This window comes from Sinohyriopsis cumingii, unplaced genomic scaffold (genome assembly GCF_028554795.1).
Source record: "Sinohyriopsis cumingii isolate HCF-2022 unplaced genomic scaffold, ASM2855479v2 utg000400l, whole genome shotgun sequence".
Taxonomy (NCBI): domain Eukaryota; kingdom Metazoa; phylum Mollusca; class Bivalvia; order Unionida; family Unionidae; genus Sinohyriopsis; species Sinohyriopsis cumingii.
This window is the reverse complement of record NW_028315895.1, coordinates 1,151,428-1,167,552: the sequence shown is the minus strand read 5'-3', so window position 1 is coordinate 1,167,552 and position 16,125 is coordinate 1,151,428. Positions and strand designations below refer to the sequence as shown.

The following is a 16,125-nucleotide window of genomic DNA, read 5'->3' as shown; positions in this document are numbered from 1 at the left end:
ATCTTTAAATGTAGTAATTTATATACCTGATTTTGTAAATATTATTTGGTTAGGAACAATAAATATTATGTTCTTGAGCTAAGCGCATCTGCAATTAAACACACATTAACTCGAAGCTTTGTATTATTATATATTGTACATAGTTTATGTTTGCAAATGGCACCGCGTCATGGCATCGTGTTTACATGTGCATCAATATGTCAACCCTCAAGATGAAACAATTAGTCAAAAGATAATATCTGACAATAACAAAGTTAATTTCTGCAACATAAAATGCGAACAATAGATTAATTAATTAATGTGCATACCATGGTGATTGAAAATAGATAATTCATCGTCTCAGACAAAAATGTTATTTTGCCTGTACAGGACAAGCTACAAACTTCAGTTTATATATTCGTAAACAATTGAAAACTATGATTGCACGCCATATCTGTAATCAAAGAATCCAAGGAATAAAATATTTTCCAATAAAAATATTAATCTAGATACAGTTATTTGTTTATAACATAAAAATGAAAACATTTACAAAACATTGATGTCAAACACAACATTGGTACAACGTTATAAAAAGTCACCTATTATATTTGTAAAAATGTCACTATTGATTGTACATGCTTTTATGATCTATACACATAGGTGCCGTGTATAATTTTGTATATATTTTTTAGACCAGAGGATTATTAAAGTTATGTTCATGTGTAATGCTTGAGCATCATTGCTAGAACGTTATAAACCCATGTAACCATATCACAACCTTACAGCAACATTGTGAAAACAATACGTGTTAGCTGGGAGAACTCAAATAATTGGATATCATATATTTCGATTTCATTTTGAATGTTTTGTATTGTCTCGCAAGAAGTAAAAAATATGAATACACTTATAATTTTCCATGGCAATCTAATATAACTTCTTGCCTATGAAATATTTTTGCGTGACATTAATACTTTGAAGGTTGAAATGTGCTTATATTAATGAGTAAAATGGTAATGAATGAAAGAGGTATACTAATTACCTTCAGTATGAAATGATCAAGGAACTATGCTTAGCTATAACACATAAGCGGTATATAATGATAAATGTTCAGTTATGGGGATTTTGTGGGAGTTTGTATGCACATAATAGTAATTATGTTATAGAAATACACTCAAATTATCACACCACTATGCATAAAACCTGGATCTGTTAATCTTAGGTCCACGTGAATGACTAAATCTTTTTCTTTTATCAAGTTATACCTGTACTGAAAGATTTATAGTCCCCATATAAAATTATGTCATGTAAACTTTGAGCAGAGCTGGATACTCAACATCTCTCTCTCTCTCTTTCTCTCTCTCTCTCTCACACACACACACACACACACACACACACACACACACACAATGGAATGGGTAACTTAGCTGTTTATATGCCCGCCTTAAGGCAGAACATGTTATGTTATATGGTCCAGCCATCCATCTGTCAATAGCCAGTTTCATTCCTGCACATATACTCAAGTACTCCATGATCTACAGTAACCAGTCTTTGCATACTGCTTACACTTATGCTAAAGGAGAATGTTATCGATTTTGAAATCAAGAGGTTTTTGTTGTTATAGGATTTAACGCCATTTTTCAGCACAAGATAGGCTAGTCAAGAGGTATAACAAAGAAAGTCATTGTAACTAATAGATGCAAAATGGTTTTCACATACTGAATCGAGTGTTACAAATGTGCCTTGTACCTTGGATAATGACTTACCATATCGATGTAGGTGCACCGAGTTCTTGGGTCAAGGTCTCTCTAACTGTAAGGAAAAATGTATCCACACAATTAATCAGCTTTGTGGGTTTTTTCATATCTACGGTTACAAAACAGTGCTTTCCTTGCACTTAAGACACAAATGAAGCCTCTTGATTTGAGGTGAAAGTGTAAAATTCTATTCCACTGCTGCTATTTATTGTAGTAAATGTCTGACAAACAGTGAGTGATATTTATAATTTCTCATTTTTATTCTTTCAGGATTAGCTTCCACAAGACCACACAAATCATCGAAATGAAATTCTTCTAAAATAGCATTGTACGAATGACATTTAGATTGACAGTTATTTGATTTGATCACCTTTTTGCATGAATTTGATAAGAAAGTTGTAATGTTCATGAATGTAATGTTCATGAAGACAGCTTATGAGTTGAGTCCTTGTAATATAGGTAATGACTGCATAACCCAACATTATGTAAACAACAAATTCGTAGCAATGGGAAGAGATGTTGATGTTTTTTGCATCTGTACAGACACTGAATAGAAGTACATCAAATTAGCCAGAAATATCAGTAATATTAGTTGCAAAATTATTTATGTGCTCAGTTGTCATGCTTATCATTCGTTTACAACATTTTATGCATGCGCAGTGAGGATTTTCGCCATAGGCCCACGTGGATAATGATAATGAGAGATGGGACAGACCAACTAATATGCACTATTGGAAATAAAATGAGTACAAAAGATAAAAGATGGATAGTTGGTTTTGATCTAAGCTAGCAGACTGTGGTACAACATAACTTGGAAGTGGTGGAATGAAAATGTCAACCAGGACCACATGTTGTTGAGTAGACATGTTTGAGGAAGCCTGGGTGGCTTAGTGGTTAGAGCAGTGGAAGCAAGACCAAAATGGTATGGGCTCGAATCCTAAATGGGACCAGCCTGTGTCAGCTACAGTAATGTGTCCTAGGTCAAGGTACTTTACTGCAATCGTTGTAAATAACCTACTTGTGTTGATATGCCATACATCACCCAACCAAACCAAGACAAATGTTTTGAATACCTAATATTATAGAATCGGTGTAGATTAGAACAGTAATGAAATATATATTATTAATTACATCTAAGTTCGTATTTTCTTTGTTATTTGAATTTATAAGGGCGATTTTATTTAAATTGTCTGAGTGTGTCATATAAAGTAAATGTACTTTTCTTCTTGTAGTGTGTAGATCGCCTGACATGACCTGTCCACTTTAAACTTTCATTGGAACTGTTATTGGGGATTGTTACAACAAATAAACATGCACAACAAAGTGCATGCACTGTGCATATTTTGTGTGAGAGAGATAAAGCCATATTGTGCACGCATGAAGTACACACAGCAATACATAGTTCTAAACAGGACCATGCCGATTACGAATATTCAACTGGAAGGTCAACCCATAATATCACTTAGATTGACATTTAAAAATGAGCGGTCTCTCCTTTGTAACCAAATTTACAAAGCAGCATATGAATGTGCAAGGGACAAACCATATGCTATGTCTTCTAATTTATGAATGCGACTTAGCTTCAAGATCATAAATTTGAAATTGTTGAGAAACTGAGCAGGAAATGTATACACTGACACTGGTCCTGAATCTAAAATGACTTAGCCATTATGTCATTGTTCGGAGGCATACATTTATCCGACCAATGGAAATGGAAAGTCAAATGTATATGCACCACTGACCTTTGCCTCTGAGCGTTTTTTATGCTCAAGGACCTAACTTGGAGAAAAAGACTTAATGATAGAGGTCAACTAAGAGAATCGGCGGGTAATGTGTTTAACAAACACAGACTTCTAAATTAACTTAATGCATACAAGACATAATACTCATGCGTCATAGTTTAAAATTAGCAGCCTTCGTTGATTTGTATGACATAGGTGTTATGCACTAGCCTATGTTACTAGCTGTACAGATAACACAATGATCTTTAATATGAACTATATATATATATATATATATATATATATATATATATATATATATATATATATATATATATATATATATATATATATATATATATATATATATATAGTGCGAGAGACAGACACAGAGAAACACATACGGTAATCTATTTCATTTTATTGTCAATTTCATTTCTATATTTTGATAGCAATATGTTTCTAATTTGTATTCGCTACATAATAATTATGGAAGAAATTGCAACAAAGCTTAGAATATATATAGTTTTCAATGAAGATTGCATTGACCTGTTATTAATGAGTTTTTGCCAGAGGCTTAAATTAAACTTCTCCACCCTGCTATCACTTTCGACTATTTGAAACGCAACTGCAAGAAAAAGCTTATTTGTACAAGAATCTAGAAAAGAGCTTCTTCTGCATTTTCCCTGTGTTGTCCATGATTTATTGAGGTATGTATTATTACCTATGACAAAGAACACATGAAGCACCACCCTTGTACTTTTAAATCATTTTCCTAAAATAGACATATAATAAAGCACCAGTAACAATTGAAAGTATATGTGAACACTGACTCGAACAGTCGCTAAAAAGAATGATGTTTACAACCGTCATTTGTCAAAAACACTGAAGATCAGATATTGCAGACATTTTCTGTTTATATTTATGTTTGATTATCAAAGAAAATGAGTCATGTCGTGATATCTCGGTCACCAAAGTCGGAACAGGATGACACGCGAAGCCATGGTCTAGACTGTCTAAAGCAAATAGTAAAACGTGATCTAGCAATGAAGATGAAATCACTATCGTAATAATACTTATAATTTATACTTATCACTTTTAAGTTAAAAAAATCCCTATGCTTAAAAAAGCACAGAAATGGCTTATCATTTCAATCTTATCAACATGAAATTCTTTTTATATCTTAAACCAAATTACGTGAATATAAGCGTCTTCTAAATGTTGTCCATATAGTTCCAGCCTCGTTTGATAATATGGCGATACAAAATAAAAATGAACTACCATTTCTCTAGCTCCAAGAAATGGCAGTAACTTTCTGGATCTTTCTCGAGTGACAAAACTGACAGGTATATCATGATATCAATATCATTATATTTTTCAAGATCATTCTGTTATGAAAGATCATTTTGTTGTACCTAAAGTCTGTATATTGTCTGAGACAATTACGTTGTATAAAATCTAGATATTGTTTGAGACCATAATAGTGTGAATAACATGATTTTTTTTTACAAACTTGATTCTTATCTAATGATGATTTTGGGAAACATATATGCTTTTTGAATTGTGTGGTTATATCCTTATTTCTCATCTTATCAAGGTGTAGGATTAGTTTTGAATGTAATAAAATCTATAAACCGGCATCTAACTCAATGTTATGTTTTTCCCCTTTAAAATACTAATAGTTTAGCTGCTATGAACACTGCGTTTAGCATTGATCTTCATGTTGCTTCTCTTTATGTTGAAATCATTTACACTGACAAAATTATAAAACTGCAACACTTTAACATCTTATTCTTTCATTCAATAAAATAATAATTGTTGAGTTGTTTATTCTACAAAAACGGGTAAAACTGTTTGGGCTCAAATATTAGGATATTTTAATCCCAAGTAATTGACGTGATGTATAAGATTAGGTTTTGTGACAAATATATGCTATATCTTTTATATATCTGTTACGATTCTAAGGTCACAAACTTAAGTAACAGTAAAGAAGCAACACCAACATATTTTGTAAACTTTAACAAACAATTTAATTATTAAAGTGATTAATAAAATATGTATAATGTACCGTATAATGAAGTGAATCCAAGCTAGTCCTTATAAAGGTCTATGAAAGGCCTAAAAGAATGAAAAGTCCCTTATAATTTCCAATACCGGAAACGCATTGGTCCTCCAAGAACCGTGACGTCAAGGTGGCATTGTCGGGCATTCTTTCGAATAATGTATAAACAGTTCCAGAATAATAGTATAGTCCAAATAATGAACACTTTCTATGACCACTGAACAATCCAAACAAATGTTTTCCTCTCGAAAAATAAATAAGTACAACATAAAACACGTCTGCAGACTTACATCAGGAACACAAAAAGTGTGAATGACTCCATAAATCTGAATGAAACTAAATGCTTAATTGTCTCCTTAAATACACCGAATATATTGTGACAGTACTTCACATCAGGCCACATGTGACAGCAGACACTATTGATTTTGATGAGCATAGCATATTCACGTGACCTTTGGTAACCAATGGAAAACCACATAATTATTCTCGAAGCGTTCACATCAGATCAATCACTGAAAATCTATGCCATTTTAAGTCTTATTATTATCATTATTATTATTAATTTTCAGCTCGTACGTAAATTTATTTATACATTCTACGCTATTTGCGTTCTTAAAACAGAGCAAGGTTACTAGCAATTTCTAACAAAATATATTCTTTACAAATTACAGCCATGAATAAAAATATTAGATAAAATCATGTACTAGGAGTTACCTACACCTCCCGTCACAAAGAAAATAAAGATTTATAAAATAAAGCTATGTTTTTCAATATTAATCAAATACACACATGACAATCTTTAAAACAAAATATATAATAAATATACAGAATGTATATAGAATACCACAATATATAAATCTACGCCATATGCGCCATTATTACGATTAGTATTACTAATTGTTTGCACGTACATAAACATTTATTGATAGGTCCAAAGCAATTTTCGTTCTTAAAACAGGGCCAGGTTATGAACAAAGTTTGTAACAAAAGATATTCTGTACTAATTACAGCCATGAATAAGAAGTATAAGGTATAGATAAAATCACGTACCAGGAGTTACAAAATATACAGATATACATAACACAACCTTTCATAATGGAATACTGCAAAGCCCTCCATTTGTACGTATGATGTGTATCTGTCTGACATGATAATTTCCTCCTTAGCCGCTATTTGGAAATTAAGTAAGCTTCATAAATGGATTGCGTGTGTGGTAACCAAATGCAAGAGGGGTACAATTCAAGGTTTTGTAAGATGAGGTCCATTAAAATCTTTCAGGGGTAAGATATGTATAAATTCATTTACAGTGACAATTTTCAATAATTTCTGGGCACATTTAATAGCGAGTGGATACATAATATATTGTGACCTCTTGTTAGTACATCCGGACCAATATTTGTCTACAAGACTTCACAAAGAGTTCGGTTAAAGTAAACATAAAGTTATTTTGCATGTGTCTCTACAAGGAAATGCGCTTAAGATATGAAGTCATGTTTTCCTGGTTAATATTCAAAGGTCAATATTGATTATCCAATCTGCCCATTGTTCTTTCTTAGACTCCATCATTTGTGCTGTATATGTCAAATGTGAAACACAAAATCACAGAATCTGTTCATTTCTCATTGCAGTTAAGAATATGCATATTGGCGAGTTATGTACTCCAAGCGACAAAGAAGCCGAGATTTATAAACCTCTTCATCATCTTGTTCTCGCAATCAACGAATAGTTTTGAGCTTATGCAAGCTGAACGAATTCGTGCATTGATGCCAACAAGCATAGAATCTTAAGACAAACATCCCCAATCCAGTAGATAATTATAATTACCTGCATCAGTTACTTTAAATGACTGTAACATAAAAATAATCACATGGGATACAAGGGGTAAAGGATGAAAACGGTATTTCTATCACGAATACACTTAAACTGCTTGTTTCAGATGTCCTGATATCACGTTGTCAATAAAAGACTTGAAGCCTTATGTAATTGATGACATCATTTGTTTAACAAGTATACCATCACTGATGCCTATAATTTATATAATTGTCCGTTTTCCTTTACAATAAGCCTTATGTTGTAATGTGATTATTATTTGCAAAATTTATTCTTTACATTATTGTAATGTTTAGATTTTATTTGAAAGCCTCAGTGGTGCTTTTTCATCTTATGGAAAGATTTTCCAATTTTAATTTAAGCCACAGTTCATGTAAGCCAGAATTCATGTACGCATGTACAATTTATCAAATGAAAAAGGAGATATGAAGCAATAGAGACAACCGGGGTTTCAGGTAGGGAGCACTTCATAGTTCACCTTGTCTTTAATCCAAACTTAATGCATACAAGACATAATACTCATGCGTCATAGTTTAAAGTTAGCAGCCTTCGTTGATTTGTATGACATAGGTGTTATGCACTAGCCTATGTTACTAGCTGTACAGATAACACAATGATCTTTAATATGAACTATATATATATATATATATATATATATATATATATATATATATATATATATATATATATATATATATATAGTGCGAGAGACAGACACAGAGAAACACATACGGTAATCTATTTCATTTTATTGTCAATTTCATTTCTATATTTTGATAGCAATACGTTTCTAATTTGTATTCACTACATAATAATTATGGAAGAAATTGCAACAAAGCTTAGAATATATATACTCTTCATTGAAGATTGCAGTGACTTGTTATTAATGAGTATTTGCCAGAGGCTTAAATTAAACTTCTCCACCCTACTATCACTTTCGACTATTTGAAACGCAACTGCAAGAAAAAGCTTATTTGTACAAGAATCTAGAAAAGAGCTTCTTCTACATTTTCCCTGTGTTGTCCATGAATTGTTGAAGTACATATTATTACATATGAATAAAAACACATAAAGCACCGCCCTTGTACTTTTATATCATTTTCGTAAAATAGACACATAATATAGCACCAGTAACAATTCAAAGCATGTGTAAACCCTGGGTCGAAGAGCCTCTGAAAACAATGATGTTTACAAGTGTCATTTGTCAAAAACACTGAAGAACAGATATTGCAGACATTTTGTGTTTATATTTATGTTTGATTATCAAAAAGAATAAGTGTGTATGTATGTATGTATGCATGTATGTATGTATACATAGATAGATAATTAGCCCAGTAATTAGATCTTGATTTCTAATTCATGTCCTGATATCTGGGTCACAAAAGTTGGAGAAAGATGACACATGAAGTCATGGTCTAGACTGTCTAAAGCAAATAGTAAAACGTGATCTAGCAATGAAGATGAAATCACTATCGTAATGATACTTATATTTTATACTTATCACTTTTAAGTTAATAAAATCCCTATACTTAAAAAAGCACAGAAATGGCTTGTCATTTCAATCTTATCAACATGAAATCCTTTTTATATCTTAAACCGAATTACATGAATTTCAGCATTTACTGAACAAACTCCATGTAGTTCCAGCCTCGTTTGATAATAATGGTGATACAAAATAAAAAAGAACTACCATTTCTCTAGCTCCAAGAAATGGCAGTAACTTTCTGGATCTTTTTTGAGTGAAAAAAACTGATTTCAGTATCATTATATTTTTCAAGATCATTCTGTTTTGAAATATGAGTTTGTTGTACATAAAGTCCGTATATTGTTTGAGACCATGATGTTGTATAAAATCTATATATTATTTCAACTATTATGCTGTACAAAAGCTACACATTGTTTGAGACCATTATGTTGTATATAAAATCTATATACTGTGTGACACCATTATGTTGTACATAAAATCTATATATTGTGTGAGACCATTATGTTGTATGCAATCTATATATTGTGTGAGACCATTATGTTGTATGAAATCTATATATTTTGTCAGATGTTATTTTGTATAAAATATATATATTGTTTTAGACCATATTGCATAAAATCTATACATTGTTTGAGACCATTATGTTGTATGAAATCTATATATTGTGTGAGACCATTATTTTGTATGAAATCTATATATTTTGTCAGATGTTATTTTGTATAAAATATATATATTGTTTTAGACCATGTTGTATAAAATCTATACATTGTTTGAGACCATTATGTTGTATGAAATCTATATATTGTGTGAGACCATTATTTTGTATGAAATCTATATATTTTGTCAGATGTTATTTTGTATAAAATATATATATTGTTTTAGACCATATTGCATAAAATCTATACATTGTTTGAGACCATTATGTTGTATGAAATCTATATATTGTGTGAGACCATTATTTTGTATGAAATCTATATATTTTGTCAGATGTTATTTTGTATAAAATATATATATTGTTTTAGACCATGTTGTATAAAATCTATACATTGTTTGAGACCATTATGTTGTATGAAATCTATACATTGTTTGAGACCATTATGTTGTATGAAATCTATATATTGTGTGAGACCATTATGTTGTATGAAATCTATATATTGTTTTAAAACTTGATACTTATCTAATGATGATTTTGGGAAACATATATGCCTTTTGAATTGTGTGGTTATATCCTTATTTCTCATCTTATCAAGGTGTAGGATTATTTTGAGTGTAATAAAATCTATAAACCGGCATCTAACTCAATGTTATAATTTTCCCCTTCAAGATGATACTTGTTTAGCTGCTATGAACACTGCGTTTAGCAGTGATCTTCACATTGTTTCTCTTTATGTTGAAATCATTTAGACTGACAAAATTATAAAACTGCAACACTATAGCAGCTTATTCTTTCATTCAATAAAATAATACTTGTTGATTTGTTTATTCTACAAAAACGGGTAAAACTGTTTGGGATCAAATATTAGGATATTTTAATCCCAAGTAATTGACGTGATGTATAGATTAGGTGTTATGACAAATAGATATCTTTTATCTATCTGTTACGATTCTAAGGTCACATACTTAAGTAACAGTAAAGAAGCAAAACCAATATATTTTGTAAACATTAAAAAAACAATTTAATCATTAAAGTGATAAATAAAAAATGTATAATGTACCGTATAATGAAGTGAATCCAAGCAAGTCCTTATAAAGGTCTATGAAAGTCCTAAAGGAATGAAAAGTCCCTTATAATTTCCAATACCGGAAATGTATTGGTCCTCCAAGAACCGTGATGTCAAGGTGGCATTGTCTGGCATTCTTTTGAATAATGTATAACAGTTCCAGAATAATATTATAGTCCAAAAAATGAACACTTTCTATGACCACTGAACAGTCCAAACAAATGTTTTCTTCTCCAAAAATAAATAAGTACAACCTAAAACACGTCTGCAGACTTACATGAGGAACACAAAAGTGTGAATGGCTCAATAAATCTGAATGAAACTAAATGCATACTTTTCTCCTTAAATACACCGAATATATTGCGACCGTACTTCACAATAGTATATCCAGTATATGATTATAATTACCTACATCAGTTACTTTAAGTGGCTGTAACATAAACATAATCACGTGGGATACAAGGGGTAAAGGATGAAAACAAAATTTCTTAAGCGAATGCACTCAAACTGCTTGTTTCAGATATCCTGATATCACGTTGTCAAATAAAAGACTCGAAGCTTTATGTAATTGATGACATCATTATTTTACTAGTATGCCATCAGTGATTCCTGTAATTTATAAGATTAAACGTTTTTCTTAAAAATAAGCCTTATGTTGTAATGTGATTATTAATTGCAACCTTTATTCTTTGCTCTTTTGTAATGTTTAGATTTTATTTGAAAGCCTCAATGGTGCTTTTTATTTTATGGAAAGATTTTCTAATTTTAATTTAAGCCACAATTCATGTAAGCCACAATTCATGTACGTATGTACAATTTATCAATGAAAAAGGAGATATGAAGCAATAGAGACATCCGGGGTTTCAGGTAGGGATGTCAGAGTCATCAGATTATAATAGGGTGTTCAACCACTTTGAGTGCAGCCATCATGGGAAGGGCACATGTTGCACGAATAACAGATTTTACTGACAAATTGGTTAATTGATTGATTGGTTGTATTCTTACGACGCATCATCACTGTTAGGCTATTTAGCGCCATACATGAATGTATGATTATTTAATAATGATGAAAGGTTTATTATCTACCAGCAATAAAAAATCAAACAGTTAAAAGCAAAATGATAAAACTGTAAAGGTAATATATAAAGTTTCCCAATAAAAAGGTAATGTAAATGGTGTATGTTAATGTAGATTTAGATGATAAGGTATTGCATACGAAGTATATAATATACTATACATACAAATGCTCAAGGTGATAGTATAAAAATTATAGTTTAGAATAAATGTTTACTTCTTGCAGGAATTCTATAATACAAGAGATGTTTATTGTATCAAAAATGTCCTTTATGTAATGCATATTGTAGTGCTGATTGTGCGTAGGTTGGAGGTCGAAACACTATCATAAAGTGCTTAACAGTGAATGGTTCATTGCAAGAAACACGATTTGATAGTTCTTCGCCTTTTAGCATGTGGAAATGGGCTATAAACGTATGACCAATTCGTATTCTTGCAATGACTACTTCTTCTCTATTGATTGTTCCCTAGGAAGGAGTCCATTTTACTAGGGTTGGATTGGTTGCGTGAAGTTTGTTATTCACTACATCATTTAATGATGCCTGCCACTTCTGACATAATACTCTTTGAAAATCAGTATAAGATATTTTAAAATCAGATGGTTTTAGGGATATGGATCTGCGTTTCTTTACCTTTAATACCAATACGAGAAGACGATGCTCATCAAAATACGTTTGCTTTCGATATATGGCAGAGCAAAGTATATTGCTCTGGTTTCGGCTGAAAACGTTTTGTACCATTTGTTAAGCTAATTTGTGTTGTGTGTTTTCCACTAACGAAGGCTGCAGCAGCAGTATCCTCGTCCTTTGGTCTGTCAGTATAAAGTCTTGCGTAGTTTTGAAATTTGGTCAGGAGTTCATGCTAAGATTTGTGGAAGATGAAAAGGTTTGTCTCAGATTTTGTTCCATGGTGTAGCGTAAAAAGTAATTTTGGTTGCTTAAGTAGCCAGGGTGGTGTTTTCGAAATAAATGTTTTTCTGAGTTTTAGAAAGTTCAAATTGTTACTGTCAAGGCTGGATGATATTTAATGCCAAAGGAAGGTATGGCGTTGGTTTATTTTCGCATGAGGTTTTGTATTTCGGTTGAAAAACAGCCGAAAAGGCAGGGTTCAGAGGGTTTGGTCTTAATTTTCGAACATACTGTGCGGAAAGCATTTCTCTGCTATTTGATAAAGGTGGTTCGTTCATTTCAGAGAGAAGTGTTTCACATGTGGATGTCTTAAATTCTCCCAGAGCCAGTCTTATTTTTTGAGGATGAATTGGGTCAAGCATTTTCAAATAGGACTTTCTAGCTGAACCATAAAAAACGCAACCATAGTCCAGTTTCGAGCGAATAAACGTTCAGTATAAATTGAGGATGACTTTTCTATCAGCACTCTATTCAGTATCTTTAAGTAAATCTAGTGATATAAAGCATTTAACTTTCAAGTCCTTTATGCGTGGTATGAAGGTCAGTCTCTTGTCAAAGATAATACCTAGAAAGTTTTTCTCCTCTACAGCAGTAATAGGTGTTCCGTTCAGCGCGAGTTTAGGTTTATCATGGTGTCTTCCAATCTGACAGAAATACGTGCATACTGTTTTTGACTTTACAAATTTGAAACCGTTAGTATTGGCCAACTTTTAAATCTTGTTTATATTTTGTTGTAGATGTCTTTCAATTGTATTCATGTGTTTTGATCGATAACATATTAGAAAATCATCAACATAAAAGGAGCAATCCAAACCAAGAGCCAAACACATGTGATGATATTGATTTTTATGTTGAAAAGCGTCACAGATAAAACACTGCCCTGGGGCACACCCATCTTTTCCATGTGCATATCAGAGAGGGTGGACATATTTATGCAAGATCCACCTTGCCTCACATATACGAGAAACCAATTATACCGATTTCAAGTCAAGGAGAGAATACATTATAATTTAATCAAAAAAGGATATAAATCATAATTAATTTTGTGATCGATAGTTTGTGCATAACCCACCGAGTCTCATATTCTTTCTGCAAGGAAGGTATTTAGTTATCTCTACGCTTCACGATGGTGTTATTTTGGTTTAGTTAAGCAATAAATGCTTACTATGCTCTATTCTATAATACAGCAATTTATTATAAGAATATTAATGACTAGATATACGTTATGAATCTCTTAGTTGTATCAAATTATAAATGTTTAATAACGACCACAAAGAGTACCACACACACACACACACAGACACACACACAAAAACACAAACAAACACACACACACACGTTTAAATAGTGGAGTGTACACATGCGTGAGGTCAGCTACATATACTGGACTGGATCAAGTCAACAAATGCAACAGTGATCAGATTTTATGTTTTATTCTGGATGAAGCGGTAGCCAATGAAGATTACATAGCAGGAGAAGGTCTGCTCATTCAGCATGTGGACGTGTGTTATATACGTATGATCAATTCGAGTTCTCGCAATGACTACCTCCTCCCTACGCATGGTTCTGTAGAAAGGAGTCCATTCTCCTAGCGATGGTTTGATGTCGTGAAGATTATTGTTCGCGGCATCATTCCACGATACTTACCACTTCTGACGTAAAGTCTCTTTGATACTAGATTTAAAACAGTTTACGGCATTTTAAAATCAGTTGGTTCTTGAGGTAGGGCCATTGTAGCAGCGCCATCAGCGTTTTCATTACCTTTAATGCCAACATTGCTAGGTAGCCAGCAGTATAAAATATTGTGGGAGGTACTCAGCTTAGTATTTTTGACGAGAACATTGTGTAGTGACTGAATTACTGATAGGGCGTCGGAGAAGATGATGCTGTTTAAGATACGTGCTTTCGACATGATAAAATTTGTGGAAGATGGAATGGTTTATCTCGGATTTTATTTTGTCCTGAAGCGTGAAAAGTACTTTCAGTTGTTTCGGTAACCAGGGTGGTGTTTCGGGGATGTACGTTTTCTGAATTTTACAAAGATCAATTTTTTTATGTCAATGCTGGACGATATTCAAATGCCAAAGGAATTTATAACGTTTGGTTTATTTCATATACAGTTCTGTATTTGGGCTAAAACAACAGCCGAAAAAGTCAGGTTCAGAGGGTTTGATTTTAGTTTGAGAGGATACTGTGCGGAAAGCATTTCTCTATGATGTGATAAAGGAGGTTCGTTCCCTTGAGCTAGAAGGCTTTCATACGGGAATCTCTTAAATGCTCCCAGAGCGAGTCGTATTCCCTGATGATGAATTGGATCAAGCATTCTCAAATATGACTTTCTGGCTGAACCATGAACAAGGCAACCATAATCCAGTTTGGAGCGAATAAACACCCCAGTCAGTGTGCGCTACTACTTTAAGTAGATCTAGAGATTTTAAGCATTTAGATTTCACGTTCTTTAGGTGTGGAATAAAAGTCAGTTTCTGACGAAGGTAATACCTAAAAACATTGTTTCCTCAACAACTGGAATAGGTGTTCGGTCGTGATGTCTTCGTAAATGACAAATGCATACATAACGTTTTTGATTTCGAGAATTTGAAACCGTTAAAAATGGCCTAATTTTTGATGTTTTTTTATTTTTCTATTGTTGTCTTTCGATTGTATGCAAGTGCTTTGATCGATAACATATTAGAAAAGCATCAACGTACTGCGAGCAATCCACACCAGGAATCAACACTTGGTGATGCTATTAATTTTGAAGTTGATGTTGTTGTAGGGTCTAACGCCATTTTTCAGGATACAATAGGCTATACATGGCGGACAGAATTAATGGTGATGGAAGAACCCGGTAAAACCCCAGAAAGAACCATCGACCCACGAGAAGCTACTGGCAAGGTTTCTCACATACCCACCTTAGCCGAATCCGAGACTCGAACCCACGCAGACAGATGTGGAATGGCAGTCATCTGTAACTCAGAACGCTTTAGACCACTCGGGGCCCCCAGTTTTGAAGTTGAAAAGCGTCACAGATAAAATACTGCCCTGGGGTACACCCGTTCTCTTGCACGTGCAGATCTGAGAGGGTAAAATCCACTCACACCTTTGAATTATCTGTATGAGAGAAAGTTTGATATGAAAGAGGGCAGATGGCCTTTTAGTCCTAGATCGTGCAGGTCAGTTAGGATCCCGTACTTCCGTATCATGTCATATGACTTTTCTGAATCAAAGAAAACCGCTACTAAATGTTCCTTCTTGAAAAATGCGAAGAAATGTTTCCAGTTTAACCAGATGATCATTGGTGTTCCAGCCATATCGAAGGCCACTTTGGAAAGGAGATATTAAATTGTTAATTTCCAAGTATTATACAAGCCGCGTATTGATCATTTGGTCCATTATTTTGCACACACAGCTTGTGAGTGCAGAAGGTCGATAGCTATTATGATCTGCGCTATCTTTACCTGGTTTGGTAACTGGTATTACTGTTGCTTCTTTCCAAAGATTTGGTTGTTGTTGTTGTTGTAGGGTTTAACGCCATTTTTCAGCACATAATAGGCTATACATGGCGGCCAGTATTAATGGTGGAGGAAGAA

At 32.9% G+C, this 16,125-nt stretch overlaps 1 protein-coding gene across 1 annotated transcript in view; it reads left to right on the top strand.

Moving 5' to 3' along the window:
• LOC149774191 (uncharacterized) overlaps nt 1–5,092 on the top strand; it is a 243,074-nt gene extending 237,982 nt beyond the window's left edge. The window contains exon 38 of the mRNA XM_089945702.1: nt 2,004–5,092. Within this exon, the coding sequence (XP_089801828.1) occupies nt 2,004–2,009 (6 nt within the window). The 3' untranslated portion in view covers nt 2,010–5,092. The remainder of the gene's footprint in view (nt 1–2,003) is intronic.
• The last annotated feature ends 11,033 nt before the right edge of the window (nt 5,093–16,125 follow it).